The sequence below is a fragment of the Lates calcarifer genome, linkage group LG13 (genome assembly GCF_001640805.2).
Source record: "Lates calcarifer isolate ASB-BC8 linkage group LG13, TLL_Latcal_v3, whole genome shotgun sequence".
In the NCBI taxonomy this organism is placed as follows: Eukaryota; Metazoa; Chordata; class Actinopteri; family Centropomidae; genus Lates; species Lates calcarifer.
The window spans coordinates 22,166,112-22,183,834 of record NC_066845.1 but is presented as its reverse complement, the minus strand read 5'-3'; the positions used below and the strand labels follow the sequence as shown (position 1 = coordinate 22,183,834).

Below are 17,723 nucleotides of genomic sequence, written 5' to 3'. Positions count from 1 at the left end.
TGCCTGGCTAACAAACAATGGTTGGCACATGCTCAGACTAACCCCCTCAAACCCCTCCTCAGTAAATCCCTGCTCCTCCCACTCCCCCATCAGTGTCTGACACAGCATGGCCAGTACACACATCCTGCCTTTGTGGGCCAGGAATGCTAAGAATCCAGACTCCTGCCTTCGTCCCTGCTGCTGCTCAGCAAGGTGCTCTCACCCCACCAGCCCGTCATGCTCCATCTCACCCCAGTGACCACCCCATTTGCACTTTTTGGACTGACATGTCATATGTTACATAGCAACCATCACCACAGCTTCTGTGTCACCTACAAATGGTGGCAGCAGTATGTCACCACTGACTGGTTAGGGGAAAACAAGCCAAAAAACAAGCCCCCTTCCATGTAGAAGATTTTCAGTGAATGACAGGAGCAAGTGAAATGGCAAATCAGTCTGGCTTGAAGAGGTGAAAGTATCTGGTATTTCTCAAGTAAAAAAGCAAAAATTGGAAAGAAGTCAGAAGTCAGTGATAAACATAATTTTTTGTCACTTTTTAAGCTTTTTCACCTCTGTTGCATGTGGCAAGGTATCCAGGCCATCAAAGATTACAAATCCACCAACACCCCACCAACCAGTGGCTGATCCTGGCTCATCTCAAAACCTGCATATGACCCTATGACCCCCTTCAATTTGCCTACCACCAGAAAAGGAGTCAGAGGACGCCATCTCCATCCACAGCGCTACACTCCACCCTCTTCCACTTGGAGAACACTAACACCTATATACGTACTGTATGTTGCATAATCACTTCTCAGATGGTGAGGCGAGGCCAAATGCTTGGGGTGGGCTAAGAAATACCAGTATTTCACTGCAGTGAATGACTGGGAAAAAACATAACAACAAAACATATTTACTGATGAATCCAAGTTTGAAATTTGCGGCAGTAACAGTGGCACCACAGAATATCAAACAAACACTGAAACATTGGTGGAAACATTCAAGTTAGAGGGTGTCGCCTAACTGACTCCACCCTGACCAGGGGGAAGACAAACTAAATACTAAGATATTCTGAAATACAACAACTACAATACAGTAGTAAAGATTTAACCTCTCACTCAAATACACCAATTGCATGTATATCTATATACTATATAGATCCACCACTCAGTTTTTATGTTGGAGCTTATCAGTGTAGAAGTATTTTGACCAGTGGTCTCAGACTCTTGAGCCCCACTGTACTACAATCTCATAATATATAAGGAAATGGTCTCAGTAGTTTCTCCCAGCAGAATGTGTGCACACTATATTTTTAGGGAGCGAGGGAAGCAGCCGATTCAAATGTGACAAAGAACATTTCCCATGTTTCATGACAGTGTGAGCCAACACTTAATGTGACGACTTTCCTGCTCTCCAACAAAACACTTTTTGCATGCACCAGGGTTGAAAATGGGAATACAGAGTTTTTCCTACCAATCATGGCAACCTGAAGACAGGTCTTGTATTTCCTGGAATGCAGCCCATCAGGAAAGAGATGGAGGGAACACAGGATGTCCTGAGCACACTGCAGTGGGAGGACAGAGCCTAGCTGGTTGACCATAGCTGGTGGAAGATTTGTTTACAGGGATTTTCTCCACATCACCACTTCCCCTGTTAAAGACTCTACTCATATGGAGTGGAATTTCCGACTCAGGTTTTCCATGACACCTTTGTTTTTTCTTTCAGATATCTGTCAAATATCACCAGGTTTGAGGCAAACTACAAAATATTTAAATCATTATTTGGCTGCCTGGATATACCAGTGCCTGTTAATTTGTCTTTTGCATATATTTTGACACCTTGACATTTCTCCTTGATGTCACATGTCCACAGTTACCAAGTGATTTGTCAGTATTTCACACCAACATACCTGCCACCTCCTCCCTCTGGACACTCAGCCATCTTGAGAGGAGAGTCAGTGATATCACAGTGGGGGCGGTGGCATGTGTGTCTATAAGTACAGGCCCCACACACGCAGACCTCTCTGTAAAGCAGAGCTGAGCTGTGCTGACACTAAGACACTGTAGATGAGCAAACTGTATGTGTACTTCTCAGTGCATGGACTCTGAACTGTGGATACATTTTTTCCTGGAGCTGACAAACAAGACTTCTTTCCTCCTAGGACTCTGGACAGTTGATCTGAACGATTCATTGTTCCTTTTGAGGGTTTTTCTCTTGTTTATCTGCTGCGATCAGGATGCTTAGCCCTGTTACTTTGCATCAGATAATTTCCACCCTGTTTGTTCTCGGCAGTGCTGCAGTGATGGTGAGTTGCTATGATCTGTGGCCACTTGCCTTTAAAGCTTCTCTGTATTCATTTCTATTTGTGAAGTTTCATATTGTTCAGTCATGATAGCTATTACTGGATGAACTCTCATCTTAGTCTGATTTTTATTGATTTTTTTATTTATATTTAAAATCACACTAACTGCTGTCACACATGTTGACCTGTTGACCTGACCTCTGACCCTGACCCAGTCTGCAGAGGGTGAGTGTCCAGCTGAGTGCTACTGTGCCCCTTCACCTCCGCTGTGCCCACTGGGCGTCAGCTGGGTGACTGATCACTGTGGCTGCTGTAAAGTTTGTGCAAGGCAGTTCAATGAAGACTGCAGCGCCACTGAACCTTGTGATCACATCAAGGGACTACGCTGCCATCTTGGGGCTGGAGGAGATCCAGAGAGAGGACTATGTCGAGGTGAGGCTGACAACAAGGCTGAGCAAAAGCACATTATTAAATGCAACTATCTGAACTTCACTAACAGCTATCAAATTAATTGTCTTATGTAGATGATATAACAGCTTTGTGTTTAAATCACAAAAGGTATTAGTAGTAAGGATATTGTGCATCTTCTGGAAAAAATCCCACCTGTGGTGAAAAATAAAAAGTAAATCAAAATGAAAAATATCAAACACAGCTAAGATTCAATCAGTGGGATCTCCAAGAGGCTCTAGAAACAGTCTTAAAGCATCATCAAAGGAGTAAAAGAGATGACAAAAAAGCTGATGTTTTTCTGACTTTTATTTATTAATTTATTTTGTGAAATATTGCACATTTTCTTCAAAGCTATTAAAATCCTCAGGTACAAAGAAAATCACTCCTAGGTTGAACAGCTCATAAAACAGAGGTAAAAAAAAAATCATGACCATTTCTTACAGGGAGGAAAAACAATGGCTACCTGTAAAAATAAACTGAGGCAAAAATGTATGACTCATTTTATATACAATGATCAGTTTCTTTGTAGTACTGAGAACATATAAGTTTGAAAAAATAACCACGGCAATATCATCAGGGTTATTTTGGAGAGAATAAATCTTAACCAGAAAATATGCAACATAAACTACAGATGTTGAGTTTTAAATATGTGGGTGGGGAGGATCTAATAAAAGGTGCTATATAGTTGCATTATGGGAATGGTAGGATCAGCATCTAGGGTTTCTGGGGATTGATGTATAAAAGAAACTGAAAGGATGCGTCTGCCTCTGTTACACAAATTTGAACCACTTTTTTCACTATGGAATTGCAATACAAAATCACTTTCATACTTCTTTAAAAAGAGTGAAAATATATTTCTTTCCCCAGTTTGATCCTACAGGCTATCATGTATTAGTTGTGTGTCTATAACACATGTTTTCTACTGTGTCCTTCCATGATACTCAAAGGTCTCTCTTCCTGTTTTGTGTGTGCATGTTGACAGCTGAAGCCCAGGGTCTGCCCTGTGAGTTCAGTGGGCAGGTGTACCAGCACAGCGAGGACTTTCAGCCTAACTGCCAGCACCGGTGCACTTGTATGGATGGGGTGGTGGGCTGCATGCCTCTCTGTCCTCACTATGTGCCCTTACCCGACTGGCGCTGCTTGCGGCCCCGCCTGGCCCAGCCTGAGAGTGGCTGCTGCAAGGAATGGGTGTGTGACGATGACAACCACATCAGTGAGGAGCCAGATGAGCTGACACACACCTCTCTACCAGACAGGCAACCCCTTCCCAACCACATCAGTGCCCTGTTGCAGGCCCAGCTGCAGCCTCAGCACCCAGCTCTAGCCAGAGGGGCCATGTTCAGAGGTAAACAGTGCAGTGTATTGCAGCCATGCCATGCAGATTTAATTTTAAAGGGATAAAATCACAATTTTTGCCCATCAGTGTACTCTCAATAACCCATAATGACAAAGTATGTTTGTGTATTCTAACAAAGCAGCCAAGCTAATGCTAATGATACTGTGGACACCAGTACACCTGTTGATAATGCCATCTCTGTTGAAGTGCCTAACTAGTTGGCTAAGCTCACTGTACAAAGCTTGGACAAGCCTGAGACCCACCTGAAGAAGCTAGAGGCTGCCTTGAAGACCTCAAGTCTCTTAGTCGTATTTCCCAATTTGAGAGCAGACTAACCCCTCCCCCAGCCACTGAGGTGGAAAACCTCCAACTATAGCTGGATGACTTTGAGGGAGCTAAGGAATAATTTCTGTTTTATCAGGCTTCCAAAGGGCAGGGAGCAAGGAAATACCCTTTCATTTCTTTGCAAAATGTTACTGGAGATTCTGAACATCAGCTTCCCTACAGAGATGGGAAATCGGAAAAGAGCACACAGATTTGGGGTACTGCTCCAAAGCCCAGATCCAGATCCCGAGCAACCCTCGCCAACAAGACCCATCATCACCAGATTCTTGAGATTTCGAAACCGCATTTCAGAGGCTGCATGCAAGATGGGTAAAGTTACCTGCATCAGGGTCTTCACCAATGATTCATAGTTAGTTAATGAGATGCACATCAAGTTCAATAAGTACAATAAGCTGCTCCATGAAGAGTAGAAGAGGTTCTCTCTGGATTCTTTGGCAGTGCTCACTGTGGGTCCTTGCCATTTTGATGACCATAAAAAGGCCTTGGCTTACATTCGCACCCTGGGATAATTTGGTGTTCCTGAGATTTGGATTAACTGCATCTCATTACTTCAGCTCTTGAGAATGAGGAGTTACTCTCCTTCCCTATTGATCCTGTTGGCCCTGTATTTCTGCAGAGTTTTCAAAGGCTGGATTCGAAAAGATTGATACTGGATGTTTGTGTTTGTGTCAGGAGGACATAGAAATCCCAGTGAGGTCAGTAAAATCTTGGGCCTTACTTAGTTCCACTGTGTAACGTAAAGTAAGGTAAGGTATTGGTGAAGTTTTACAACCTCTACCAATTATGTTAGCTCCTTGAGTCACACAGTCTGTTATTTTTTCATTAGATTGGTTTGGGTTAATGTTTAAATCACTGCCAAAGCTCTAAATGTTTTGCTCTTTGTGAGTATAACATTAATGATTCTACTTGTGCCAGCTAGAGAGAGATGGGGCACTGTTTACAACAGCTTCAAGTTACAGAGTCATGGACCAAACTGAGTGCAGTTTTAGCATCTGGCTTTGTAGATAGATTTCTGTAGTTCTTATTACGTTATTATTATGTTGACTTTTTGCTTTTTGATTGAATTTGATGATACCAGGCACAAGTAGGTTATTTCAGAAGTTGCAGCAAAACTTGTATAACATTCACCCTGCACACTACATTTGGAAACTAAAAAAAGCATAACAAAAACAAAAATCAAACTATGAAGTGCAAAGACCTCTGTAATAAAATTATGGTGAGACATAGATCAGAACATGGGTAGAAAAACTATTTTTAAAGCTATTGTTCCTAGCAGTACTAACGGTGATAATTGTGAAATGGGAGAAGTTTTTAACCACCAGGACAAGTGTTAGCTGTGCAGCCAAACTGAGTAACTGAGGACAAAAAGGCCTTAGTCAGAGAAGTAACTAAGAACACCATGGTCACTCTAACAGAACTCCAAACTCTATGTCTGGTAAGTCAGCCCAGGATTTTCCAGTCTAGCTATGAGTGTGTTTAAGAGTGGGAGTTGTTAATAAGAAGCAACATCATCAGAACCATGAATAAAGTACTTTATATGATAAGAGAAGAAACGCTGATACCTGCAAGTTAATTTGTTTATAGTGACATCCAGAAGTCATACTCAACAAGGTGAAATGTAAACAATATGATCACATGACTTCCACTTAATAAAGTCATGCTGAGGATATACAGCAAATAAGTACAGGAATTATTATGAAGTTTCTTACTGAGTAAGTATTTTTAGTCTTTTGTCCTATGATGAATAAACTGTTATGAACATATGGTGCAGGTAATGTCAGACTGTTTCTGCTGCCAAAACAGAGAGGTAGTTCATGTCTGATGAGGACAGTCATTTATAATTCATGGGAAATATGTGTATGGAGCATTTTTCTATTCAGTTCCACTGATCTATAAAAATATCTTTTGCTCGTTATTATTTGTCTCTTTATTATAAACTGTTTTGTCCGTGTCATGATTCTGTAGGAATGATTACTGTGGTCTTCCAGTGATTTGGATGGTTAGTAGTTGGGCTGTTGACAGGTTTTGATCAGATCCTCTGAAGTTGACCTGTTCCAGGGCAGATTAACTGTTCAGCATAAGTTACTATGTTGATTTATCCTACTCAGAAGTGAACCACCATTATAACCCTGAAATCCTGAAGTTACCTCACTATCCTCAAATCTTCATAGCACAGGTCTCTGTGCAGTTCACAACCTGACATAGCTTGAGAGGATCTACCAGGAAGAGTGGGATAAACTGCCCAAATCCAGATGTGCAAAGCTTGGAGAATCTTACCCAAGAAGACCAAACTGTAATTGCTGCCAAATGGGCTTCTACAAAGTACTGAATTATGGGTCTGAATATTTTTGTAAATTAGAGATTTCAGTTTCTGATTTTTAATAAATTTGCAAAAAAATTCTAAAAACATGTCTTCATTGCATGTAGATTAATGGGAATTTACTGAACAAAGTGTGCAAAAATGCACAACTTAAAATATTTTATCCTGAGTATAACAGGTTGCAAAACAGGTTGCAAAAATATCTTTTTTGTCTTTACATGTACTTACAGGAAACCTCACCTTAAGTGGAAAATTGAAAGCGTTTAACCCCAGGGGAGCATGAATGTGCCAGTAAATATAACTGCAACCTTCACATTAGATTTTGCATTAGCATTAACGCACCAAAATGCTTATGATTTATCCTATGGGGACCACATTGTCCTCAGCTAATTCCATTGAAAATGTGTGCTGGAGTTGAGATGTCATGTTAAGGACCTGAATGTGGAAAAGAAAACACTGACCAACAGACATCTCTATTCTCAGCATCTTCTAATACTGGGGAAACATAGTATTACAGGAAGCAAGATTTAACCAGAGGTCATAAATGTATGAATGACAGTTTTTTACAAGAATGCCTGAATGTCTGCTGGAATTCATCATTTGATTGTAACATAGTAACACGTCTTACATTTGTCACTTGTCTTACTTTGGCTCCACCGCAGAGATGGTGTCCTTCCCCATGTCTGAGATGTTACTCAAATCCAGCTGTTTCCCACAAACCACTGTGTGGACTGAGTGCTCCACCACATGTGGGATGGGCATTTCAAGTCGGGTGACCAATAACAACCCAGACTGTCGACTGGTCAGAGAAACCAGACTGTGCCAGGTCCAACAATGTGAACTGCATCTTCCTGTGGTGATCAAGGTACGAGAAGAATCATCCTGATTAGGAAATTAAGCAATATTGGGGACAAACATAAAACATTAGGAGGATTTAAGGAACGTTACATGACAAAAATATCTAAATTTCTTTGAATGATCCAAAACTGGCAGTGAACTGGCTTTGAGATGACTGTATTTGTTAGTTAAAGTCCTCTGAGTAAAATGAATAAATAAATCAGTGAACATTGAATTGTTCCTTGATGAAATTTCAGTAGAAGCTACATGACATCATTTTAATGAAAGCTCTGTTTCTGTCATCCAGAAGGGGAAGAGGTGTCAGCGAACTGTTCGCCCCCAAGAACCAGTCAGAGTCACCTTTGCTGGATGCTCAACAGCACGTCGATATCGTCCTCGGACCTGTGGGACTTGCAGCGATGATCGATGCTGCACACCGTCCCTCTCCCGCACTGTGCGCCTCCGTTTTCACTGCCCTGATGGAGAGGGTTTCTACAGAAACGTTATGTGGATTCAGCGCTGTAGTTGCAGTACAAGCTGTCGCATGCAGGGCAGGCCCTCCAACCCCTCAGTCAGTCTCCACAATGACATCCACACCTTCAGGCACTGAGGCTGACACATCACGCCCAGCAGAGGTGGGGGACTCGAGTTACATGACTTGACTCAGATGTGAAACACAAATGTGTAGGCCTGACACTTGTTTGCCTAACACGGATAAAAGACTCAATTTGACCTTGACTTGGTGTATCTGACCTGAGACTTGACAAATGAGTTGAAAGGACTGGATTTATTTGCATTTTTCTAGATATTGAGAAGTTATGTTTTGTTTTTGAAACACGATCAGGTGCAAACCTGCCAACCTAGTAGGACACGGTAGACCAACAGAGGCATCTGTCATGGATGGGGCTAGTTCACAAATAATAAAATTTGGATTCAAGGATGATGTTGTTGATGACAGTGGTAAGGAGAAAACAAAACAACAAATAGAGAACAAAAATCTGTGACAGGACCACCACAACATCCAACTTTATTGGTCGCTACAAAACTTATAAGAAAGGTACATGTATTTTTAGCTAACTTATTGGCTGGTCAAATGTTAGCTAGTAAACAACTGTTTTCACTTCGAGCACTTTGGAGTTGTGGACTATATTATAATTTCAAAGGCCCACTCTCAATTGTTGTTCATTTCTGAGCCTTGTTATTGATTACCACACAATATTAAATAATGATAAAAGATTTATACAGTGTAATCAGGCTGCAACAGTTTTTGTTAATGTTGAAAATAGAACTCAACTTCTCATGACCACTGTCATTTAACTGACTTACATATGGAAACTGGGGTAGAGCATCAGAATTTTGTTTGACTTGTGACCTGCTTGACCCGAGCAATGACTTGATTTATCTTGCTTGATTTGCACCATAGTACCTTAGGACTTGAGACTTGCACATGTGTGACTTACTCCCACCTCTGATCTCCAGCTCTGGCATGGCACACTGGGTGAAGACACAGCACCTGTCCCTTCCTAAACTCACTGCCTCTGTGTCAGTCAGTTGGGTGGGAACCTCTAAGCTCCTGGCACCCCTCTCCCTAACAAGGTAATACACTTGCTTGCACTTTAAGCCTCCTGCCACGATGACATCAGTTTGCCCGTAGTAGAGGTTTGTTACCTCTCAAATATCAGGGCAGCACTAAGGACCACACACAGCATGCTGCTGTGTTAGTTTTTCTCTTATTTATTTTTAACTTGTGTAATCTTCATAGATGGCAACATGACCGTCTGGCATGTCAATGCATATTTTGTCTGATGCATTTTAAATTAGTGAGCAAGAACTAGATGACAAAATACATATTCATTAGTGACTATAGGGACTGTGTGTTCATTATGGCCTGCCCTTTGTCCTACATTGTTTCCTACATGTGCTGATTGTGAGTGTGTGTGTGTGTATGTGTGTGTGTGCATGCACGTGTATGTCTATCTTTGTGAGGACCAGTTTGAATTTTAGGACATTTTGGCTGGTCTTCACAATTTTAAAGGGCTGTTTGAGGGTTAAGACTTGGTATTAGGGTATTAGGTTTAGGGTAAGGGTTGGGATTAGACATTTAGCAGTGATGGTCAGGATTACGAGAAGGGGCATTATGCATTATGTCAGAGTGTCCTCACAAAGATAGAATTACAATGTATGTATGTGTGCATATCTGTGTGTGTGTGTGTGTGTGTGTGTGTGTGTGTGTGTGTGTGTGTGTTTGTGTGGGTGAAAGTGTATTGGTATGAAAAATGAGAAACTTTTGCTCATTATGCTACTGCAGTACATAGATTAAAGCATTCAATGTATACAGACTTCACTCTTAATTGTGGAGTGGTAAGTTCTAGGATCACCTCATTTTTCGGGGTGTGATTTTATTTTAGTTTGTGTGTCAGTACTTGAGATTGTACATGCAATGCTTTATTTCAAGGGAGGAAATGATTTTATATATTTAAGACATGTTATGCTTGTTCATTGGATGCTTTTGTCTGTTCATCTAATAAAAACATATCAACCTGTAATGTGTGTTATTTTATTGGTTAATGTTTGTGTTAAATGTATCAAGAGGCTTTGCAGTCTCAAAGAGAGCCACACAGTACAGAACAAGCCTGGCAGAGGTAGGAAGCGAAAGATTTCAAAGACCCTCGAAAGAAAACTAGTGAGAGACGTGTCTAAAGACCCCAGAACAACTACCAAGACACTAGTAAATTACTTAGCCAAGTCAGGAATCATAGTCTCAAAGAAGACAATGACTAGAGCTCTGCACAGGAAGAGATACCTTCAAGACAGACTGAATTATATTAAGGACAACCTGGACAAAGATTATGCGTACTGGAAGCACCCTTTGGTCAGATGAGACAAGACTAAAGCTCTCTGGACATAGAGACATTACTTATGTTAGAGAAAGAAGGGAGAGGCGTACCACCCAAAGAACACTGTCCCCACAGTGAAACACAGTGGTGGGAGTATTATGCTGTGGGGATGCCTCAGTGTGTCTGGAACTGGGAATCTCATCAAGGTGGAAGGAATCATGAAGAAAGAAGGGTATGTGATGATTTTGAAAGAAAACCTTAAACAGTCAGCAGCAAAACTGGGTCTGGGTCGATGCTTTGTCTTCCAACACGACAACAGCTCAAAACATAAGTCGCTCCTGGTGAAGAGCTATCTCCAGAAGACCAAAGTTTATGTCATTGACCGTATAATGTTTGCTTGAGACCCGGAAGTGCTCAGGGTGTGGAGTTTGCATGTTCTCCCTCTGTCTGTGTGGATTCTCTCCGCGTACTCCAGCTTCCTCCCACAGTCTAAAGACATGTAGGTTAACTGGTGACTCTAAATTGCCCATAAGTGTGAATGCTTGTTTGTCTATGGAGGTGGTATACCCTGCCTCTTGCCCAGTGTCAGCTGGTATAGGCTCCAGCCCCCCCACAACCCTTCCCAGATAAGGGGTATAGATAATGAATGAATAATTAGCACAAAACACATATTGTAGCTGAGGCTGATTGTGATTGTGTGATTGCTGACAGTGTCAGTTGTGGGCTATTTCAGATCCCCACTCTCAATTGTTGTTCATATGTGAGCATCGTTATTGACACACAATGTTGAATAATAATAAAAGATTTATACAGTATAATCATGTGTGACTTACTCCCACCTCTGATCCCTAGCTCTGGCATGGCACAAAAAAAGTTTGTACCATTTTGAATGTTTTGCTGAGCATATTTTTTACTCCTATATCCTTCATCCAAGCTTCATCAAACTTGATACATTTTTGAACAGTTGTGGTAGGCCAATATCCTCCCCTACAGGAATGAAAAGTTGATCACTAGATCAAAACAGGAAAAGGCCATGTATCTTTAGTAGAGTAGATATAGATGGAATGAAACATTATACAGCCTCCTTATAAGGTTGGTTGAATGGTGAAGACCAAAGGAAGGGGCCTTTGATCTTTTTCAACAGTCCAAGTTCTTTATTGTTCCCCTTTTCTGTACAGCAGTGGGTTAGTGCAGCATATTTAAAGATCAACTTGGCCAAACCCAAAGAAAATAGAAGAAAAAATGAAACAATAACTGGGAACTCCCCTATCAAAGATAGGAAAAAGAAGTACAGGAAACAAATGAGAAGACAACTCTGCACCAGACTATGCCCCATTCCAGTTTGGGCCCCTGGCAGTAGACAACTGCTGTGGCCTGCTTGTGCCAGCAGGGAGTAGCAACTGGGAAAACCTAGGAGAAGTTCCAGTTCCTGTATAGACAGTAGCTCCTCCTACTCTAGGAAATAACAATATAGTAGTGATTTATCTATTATCCAATAGATGACTATTCTAAGTGAACATTGGAAAAACACCACTAAACATGATCTTAAATAAATTCTTCCAGGGCCTTCCAGCTTCCTTCTCATCTATACCACACTTGGCACATCCACCAGGACCTTGACCATAAAAGGAGACCAAATGAGGGGGGACTGGTCTAGCAGTTCCTGGGTCTAAACCAGTGGATGACCAAGTGCAGTCTAGAGGAGAGGTGAGAAATGGGAAAATTAAACAAATAGAAATGTTAAAACACCCATTACTTTGCCAGGTTTTATTCAAGCTTTGACTCTGGCACCAAATCACATCAACATAACACAACTACAGTTAACAGGGTGGTTAAAATATTAATAACAAAATAACAAAATTTCCCTGTGGAAAAATGGCTTTTATCCTCATTCTGTAAAGAATTTCTGTAACCCATCCTATAGTTATGGAGATATTTCAGTTTAGAACAAAATTGTGGACCAACCAACACTGTGGCTAGTGTAGCTAAAAGTACGACTTAAGAACCAGAAAGATTTAAAAAAAAAATTTTGGCAGTGGTAGTTTTCTGTCTGCTGAGTTACACTGGGATATACTTACAGAACAACATAGGCAGGTTTTGACATATTTTATTTCACACTGAAATCATGGTTGAGTCAGCTGTGATACATGCTGTGTATACCACTGTCATTGGTTTGGTGATCATCACCCTCGCATCTTTTTCACATATTTGTAACAGTGAAACCCTTAATCCTGGATGATCAGTGTCTCACCACAGATCTTTTTAGTACACTTCTTAGTCAGAGCTCTGTGTTCATGTTTCCTCCTGGCCTTATGCAATAATCCAACTGCCTCTGTGGCACAAAAATCACGATGGACTACTAAATTCCTCACTCTAGCCTCTGCCACCTTCTGAGAGGGGGGAGGAACACTCAGTACAACAGCATGTGCTTAATCGCTGCCAACTTTTCAGTCTGCACATCCTTAGTGTTTGGGATCATAATTGAGGCAGTATCTTAAGAGCTACTTACTGCCAAATCACTTTGTAAGGTGATATTATGAAAGACTGTGTTTTCAGGTTGTTGGTTACCCAAAAATATTCATGTATCATTACAATTTTAAATTTAGTTCTGTCCCTCTACAATAGTGATTTTATAAAAATCTTTAGTGTCCACTGTCTTAGATAGTTTGTCCAAGACCAAACATAGTGCCTCCAAATTTTTGCAAATACAGTTATTTTCAGTGTTATGTATGATATAAATTAGGATTAGGATTAGTGTTTATTGTCTCACAAAGTCACACAAACAGAGAGAAGCTCAGGCATTTTGACTGATAAATGCTAGCCAGGCTTGGTCGGCTAGTGAGTTTATAGTTAACTTGCCAGTGGTTAAATAGCACAGCAGTTCACTAATTGGCCCTGCAAGGGGTCACTATGTCACCAAGCTTTGGCCCCATCTGCTTCACGTGGATGAGTCGTTGTGACCACTGCTTTACACTGGATCACCAGAGTCCACTGACAGCCCTGATCCATAATTTCCTGCAATCTAATAACCTGCAATCAAGAAGAAGAGAACAAAACCTTCTTCTACCACTACTCTAAGAATCCTACTGAAATTCACTGATTTCCATTGGGAAATTATGAACTGGTTGACTTTCCCTTTATGCAACACATAATTCCAAAACTCCATGACAATCCAGCACCTGTGGAGACATCAGGTATTCAGGATGACTCATTTCTAAACTAATACCACAAACTCAGATGGCACTGAGGTGCTTACCCTCAAGAGAGAGAAAATAGAGTCTTAGATGGAAGGATCTCTCCACATCACAGTAAGGGGGCTTCCTAAATGTGACTGTCTTGGCAGTTTGTGGTGCTGTGATGCTCCACAGCAGTTTGTATTGGCTGGAAAACTAGACTGGAAGTTACAGGTGTTGTCCAGCCTCATGGAGAGCTGTGACTTTCAGCATGGGCTTGAGAAAGGAGATATGTCAGAAATCAATAGGGCCTGAGTGGTAGAAGTTGAGCCTGGCTGCCACACTGTCCACAGAGGAGGGAAAGCCCACCACAAAAGCATCTGAGGCAGATGTCACTAGTTTTGCAGATACTTTTCAAAACCAAAGTTTTGAAAGAGTTTGACTTTAGATGACAAGTCAGAGATTTTTTCATAGCAATCTACTGAATAATTATTTCAGTCTGTACCAAAGTAATGGACCAGCAGCAGTACCACCAGTTTGGTGTTCCAACAAATACAATAGGGTATGTTTGTGGGTAGTTCTTTACTTTGTTACTGTACTAGCGACTTCCACAGATGAATGAGACGCCATGGCAGTGGGAGCTGGAAGTGCAGGGAGTATAAAAGCATAAACATCCTACAACTGTTAGCGGGTATTCAGACAGAAAATGTCATTAACTAAAACTGTAAAAAAATAAAGTAGGGGCCTGGGTTATTGTGAGCATGTTATTACAGGTACTGGTGAGAAAATGAAATCAGATCCAGAATGTCCAATTTTAGTGTGAAGGCTTATGCACAGTGTGTCATCATGGAACGTTATCATGGCAACAATCATTTTATCTGACAATTACCAGAGAAATGTTACAGGAATAGAGTGTCCACTAGCATGTATTTGATTAGCCACACGTTGCAGGATGATGGTTCAATGGAGTGTGCCAAATGTTGAGCCAGATCCAACTTGTTGGCCAGAGGACCCTGCAGTTCATAGCTGGAGGTAGCACTTGTGTCTGCAGTCCTCCTCAGGTCAACAATAAATTGGCCTTGACACTGATATTTGAAAACTGGCCACTCACTTGAATCCTGCATATCAGGAGCCTGTTCTTGATCTTCTATTATTTACTGCATACATACTGAGCACTTTATTAAGACCACCATACTAACACTGAGTATAGCTTCCCGTTGCTCTTGTGGCATGCATTCCACAAGATGTTGGAAACCTTTGAGATTCTGCTCCATGCTGACCTGACTGTATCACATCATTTCTGCAGTTGCATATTCACGTTGTGAATCTCCCATGAATCGTGTTGGTGCATTATCCTGCTGAAAGTAGCCATTAGATGGTGATGGTGAACTGTGGTCATAAAGGGATGAACATAGTCTACAACAACATTCAGATAGGCTGTGACATTCAAACCATGATTAATTGGTATTAAGGGGACAAAGTTAGTCAAGAAAACATTCTCCATGCCATTATACCACCACCAGCAGCCTGGACTACATAATACACACACCATTAAGAAACACAGGACGTATAACATACAGTAGTGCAACAAGCAGGTAACAGCAAATATCAGAGAGCAAGTCTGGGTCCTTGGATTTATGCTGTTGATGCAAAATTCTGACCCTAGCCTCAGCAGACTCATCAGACCAAGGTTTTCTAGTCTTCAACTGTCCAGTTTTGGTGAGCCTGTGTCCACTGCTGCCTCAGATTTCTGTTCCTGGCTGACAGGAGCAGAACCTGACGTGGTCTTCTGCTGATGTAGTCCATCCAATTCAAGGTTCAACATGCTGTTCATTCTGGGATGTTTTTTTGTTCACCACAGTTGTAAAGAGTGGTTATCTGAGTTACTGTAGCCTTTCTGTCAGCTTTAACCAGTCTGGTCATTCTCTTCTGACCTTTCTGAACAACAAGGTTTCTGTCCACAGAACTGCTGCTTACTGGATGGTTTTTGTTTTTTGAGAAATACTCAAACCAGCCTGTCTGATACTAACAATCATGTCACTGTTCATTCTGATGTGAACACAAAGTTCCTGACCTGTATCTGTATGATTTTATGCATTGCACTGCTGCCACATGATTGGCTGATTGGGTAATTGCATGAATAAGTAGGTGTACTGTAACAGTTGAAATGTGTTTCCATACTTCTGAAATAATGGCTTTACATTTACGGTGTATTCACCTGTATTTTAAACATTCTGTCTTTTGTCTGTGTTGTAAAGAAATGTCTAACTATTGCTGTTCAGTCAATTGAAAGTTCCATGAGCAAGATTTGAAATATATAGACTTTGGAGACGCCCAATGGGATAGTATCAAAAAAGACACAGGGGCAGTGTATCAGTGTGCCCAGGTCAAATCTGCAGAGACAATTCAGAAAGATCAGAAATGAGCTTAAGCAATCCTTAGACTGCACCTGTTTTCAGGGGGTTGTATTCTACAAACTCTCCATTGAAAATTTCTTGAAAAAACTGGGAACAATACTGTAGTTACATTACTTGTTTTAAATTTCACTGGAGATGTTAACACGTTGCCTTGATGTTGGTATTGTTGAGTATACTTGGAATCATGAGTGTTCACTGCGCTCCAGTGGTTACACTGAGGAACTGCAACACTACATCAAACTCATCAATACATCAATGTTTATATCAGTTGTTTGATTAATATAAACACCTTTAAAAAGTTTGTAGACTAATCTTTCAGTTCAGACCTGTGTCGGTGGAGACATGATAGCTGCTGTAGCTACCTTTCTGGTAAAAAAAAACAAACAAACAAAATAAATGTAACAGACCAAAATGAAGACAATTAAAATAATCATTATTGACCTTATGTATTCACAGTGTGAAACCACAACTCCACATCTTTCAATAGGAATGATGCAGTAATTCATATGGATTATCATTGTTATTAACCTAATAATAGTTGTGGTAGAGTTAATGCTATGAACATGTAAGTACTTCAGAAAATAACAAAAGAACAAATAAAAGACAAAGGCACTAAGTAACAGTAAATGGGCAGTTTCAAGGGAGAATATGCATATATTTATTTATTGCCAAATATTATAAAATATTATTATAAAATAACATTTAAGAGGTTAATTTACAGGTGAAACTATAAAGCCTGACATCTTTATGTATATCAGGAAAATAAACCAGACTGCAGATCCTCTGAGAACAACAATTTCCAGCATGCTGATCCTGCTCTGTTTTGTTTTTCACTAATTCTGTTTTATTGTAGAGAACAAACCTGTCAGTGTGTCCTCCCAACATTAGGCTACAGGATGCTGTCCTCTACTGGAAGTAAAGCAGGGTGGCAGGTTAAAGAACTGACTGAGACCCAGGACCTAATAAGACCTAATCTGCCCTGCTGAATTGTCCTCAAACAACAATGAATCCCAAATCTATTAGCTTCAGCTGTGCTACTCTGACCTTTCTTTGAGGTGGGTGGAAGGGATTAAAAACAGATAAATATGTCCACATCATATTCCATATTTTATCAGTGTGTGTAGGCTGCGAATGATGTGTGGCTTTGCTCTATTTGGCCACATAATACCTAAAATACGAATGACAGTTTTAGAAACAAAATGAACCAAACGAAATGGTTGGTTGGAGGGAAGGACTGATTTGCAGACACATTCACACCGTTTTTTTTCCTTGATATCATACTGTCACAACATATGTAGAACTTGTGAATGAATAAATTCCTCACCTTCTAAAATACTAAAGCACCTTTGAATTTATTTTTCTCTCAGAACAAAAAAATGCTTAGAGGTTTCAGCTGTGCCTCCTTCACTTTCAAAGTGTGGTTTAATGTGATTGCACACTGAAGACATAGAAGAAAACGGTTTTCCATGCGACCATGCTAACCGCAGCTCCCCCCTTTTTTGTCCTCGGTTGAGCGCGACGTGTTTTACTAATTGTACAGCACTACTCAGAATCTTAAAGTTCTTTAAACAAACGAGGAATACAGCTTGGCAAATAGTTTCATTTGTTTTATGTGCAATTATGTGCTAATTTCTGATACATAACCAAGCAATGTTCTACATTGATGAAAGTGTGTCCTGACTGCAGTTCCTCCTTGTGCAGTTATTTACGGTATCAAGGAGGTTTCA

General features: G+C 40.7%; 1 protein-coding gene across 3 annotated transcripts; it reads left to right on the top strand.

Moving 5' to 3' along the window:
• Positions 1 to 1,992: 1,992 nt before the first annotated feature.
• On the top strand, positions 1,993 to 11,272 carry ccn1l2 (cellular communication network factor 1, like 2). Of its 3 annotated transcripts, none has more exons than XM_051075222.1 (6): positions 1,993 to 2,284; positions 2,497 to 2,713; positions 3,714 to 4,076; positions 7,395 to 7,597; positions 7,877 to 8,204; positions 11,259 to 11,272. In XM_051075222.1, exons 1-5 carry the CDS (start codon positions 2,216 to 2,218, stop codon positions 8,177 to 8,179), a joined length of 1,155 nt encoding a protein of 384 aa, XP_050931179.1. In that variant the 5' UTR covers positions 1,993 to 2,215; the 3' UTR covers positions 8,180 to 8,204; positions 11,259 to 11,272. The 3 variants fall into 3 exon arrangements, with proteins under 3 accessions (XP_050931179.1, XP_018525193.1, XP_018525192.1); XM_018669677.2 differs by lacking the exon at positions 11,259 to 11,272 and adding an exon at positions 9,049 to 10,115; XM_018669676.2 differs by lacking the exon at positions 11,259 to 11,272 and having other exon boundaries at positions 7,877 to 10,115.
• The last annotated feature ends 6,451 nt before the right edge of the window (positions 11,273 to 17,723 follow it).

Bases quoted from the DNA above. Each gene is read 5' to 3' on its own strand.
- ccn1l2 (XM_051075222.1), top strand. From the start codon at position 2,216: ATGCTTAGCCCTGTTACTTTGCATCAGATAATTTCCACCCTGTTTGTT. The intron at 2,714-3,713 runs GTGAGGCTGACA...GCATGTTGACAG, and splicing joins AGAGAGAGGACTATGTCGAG to CTGAAGCCCAGGGTCTGCCC. The intron at 7,598-7,876 runs GTACGAGAAGAA...TCTGTCATCCAG, and splicing joins ATCTTCCTGTGGTGATCAAG to AAGGGGAAGAGGTGTCAGCG.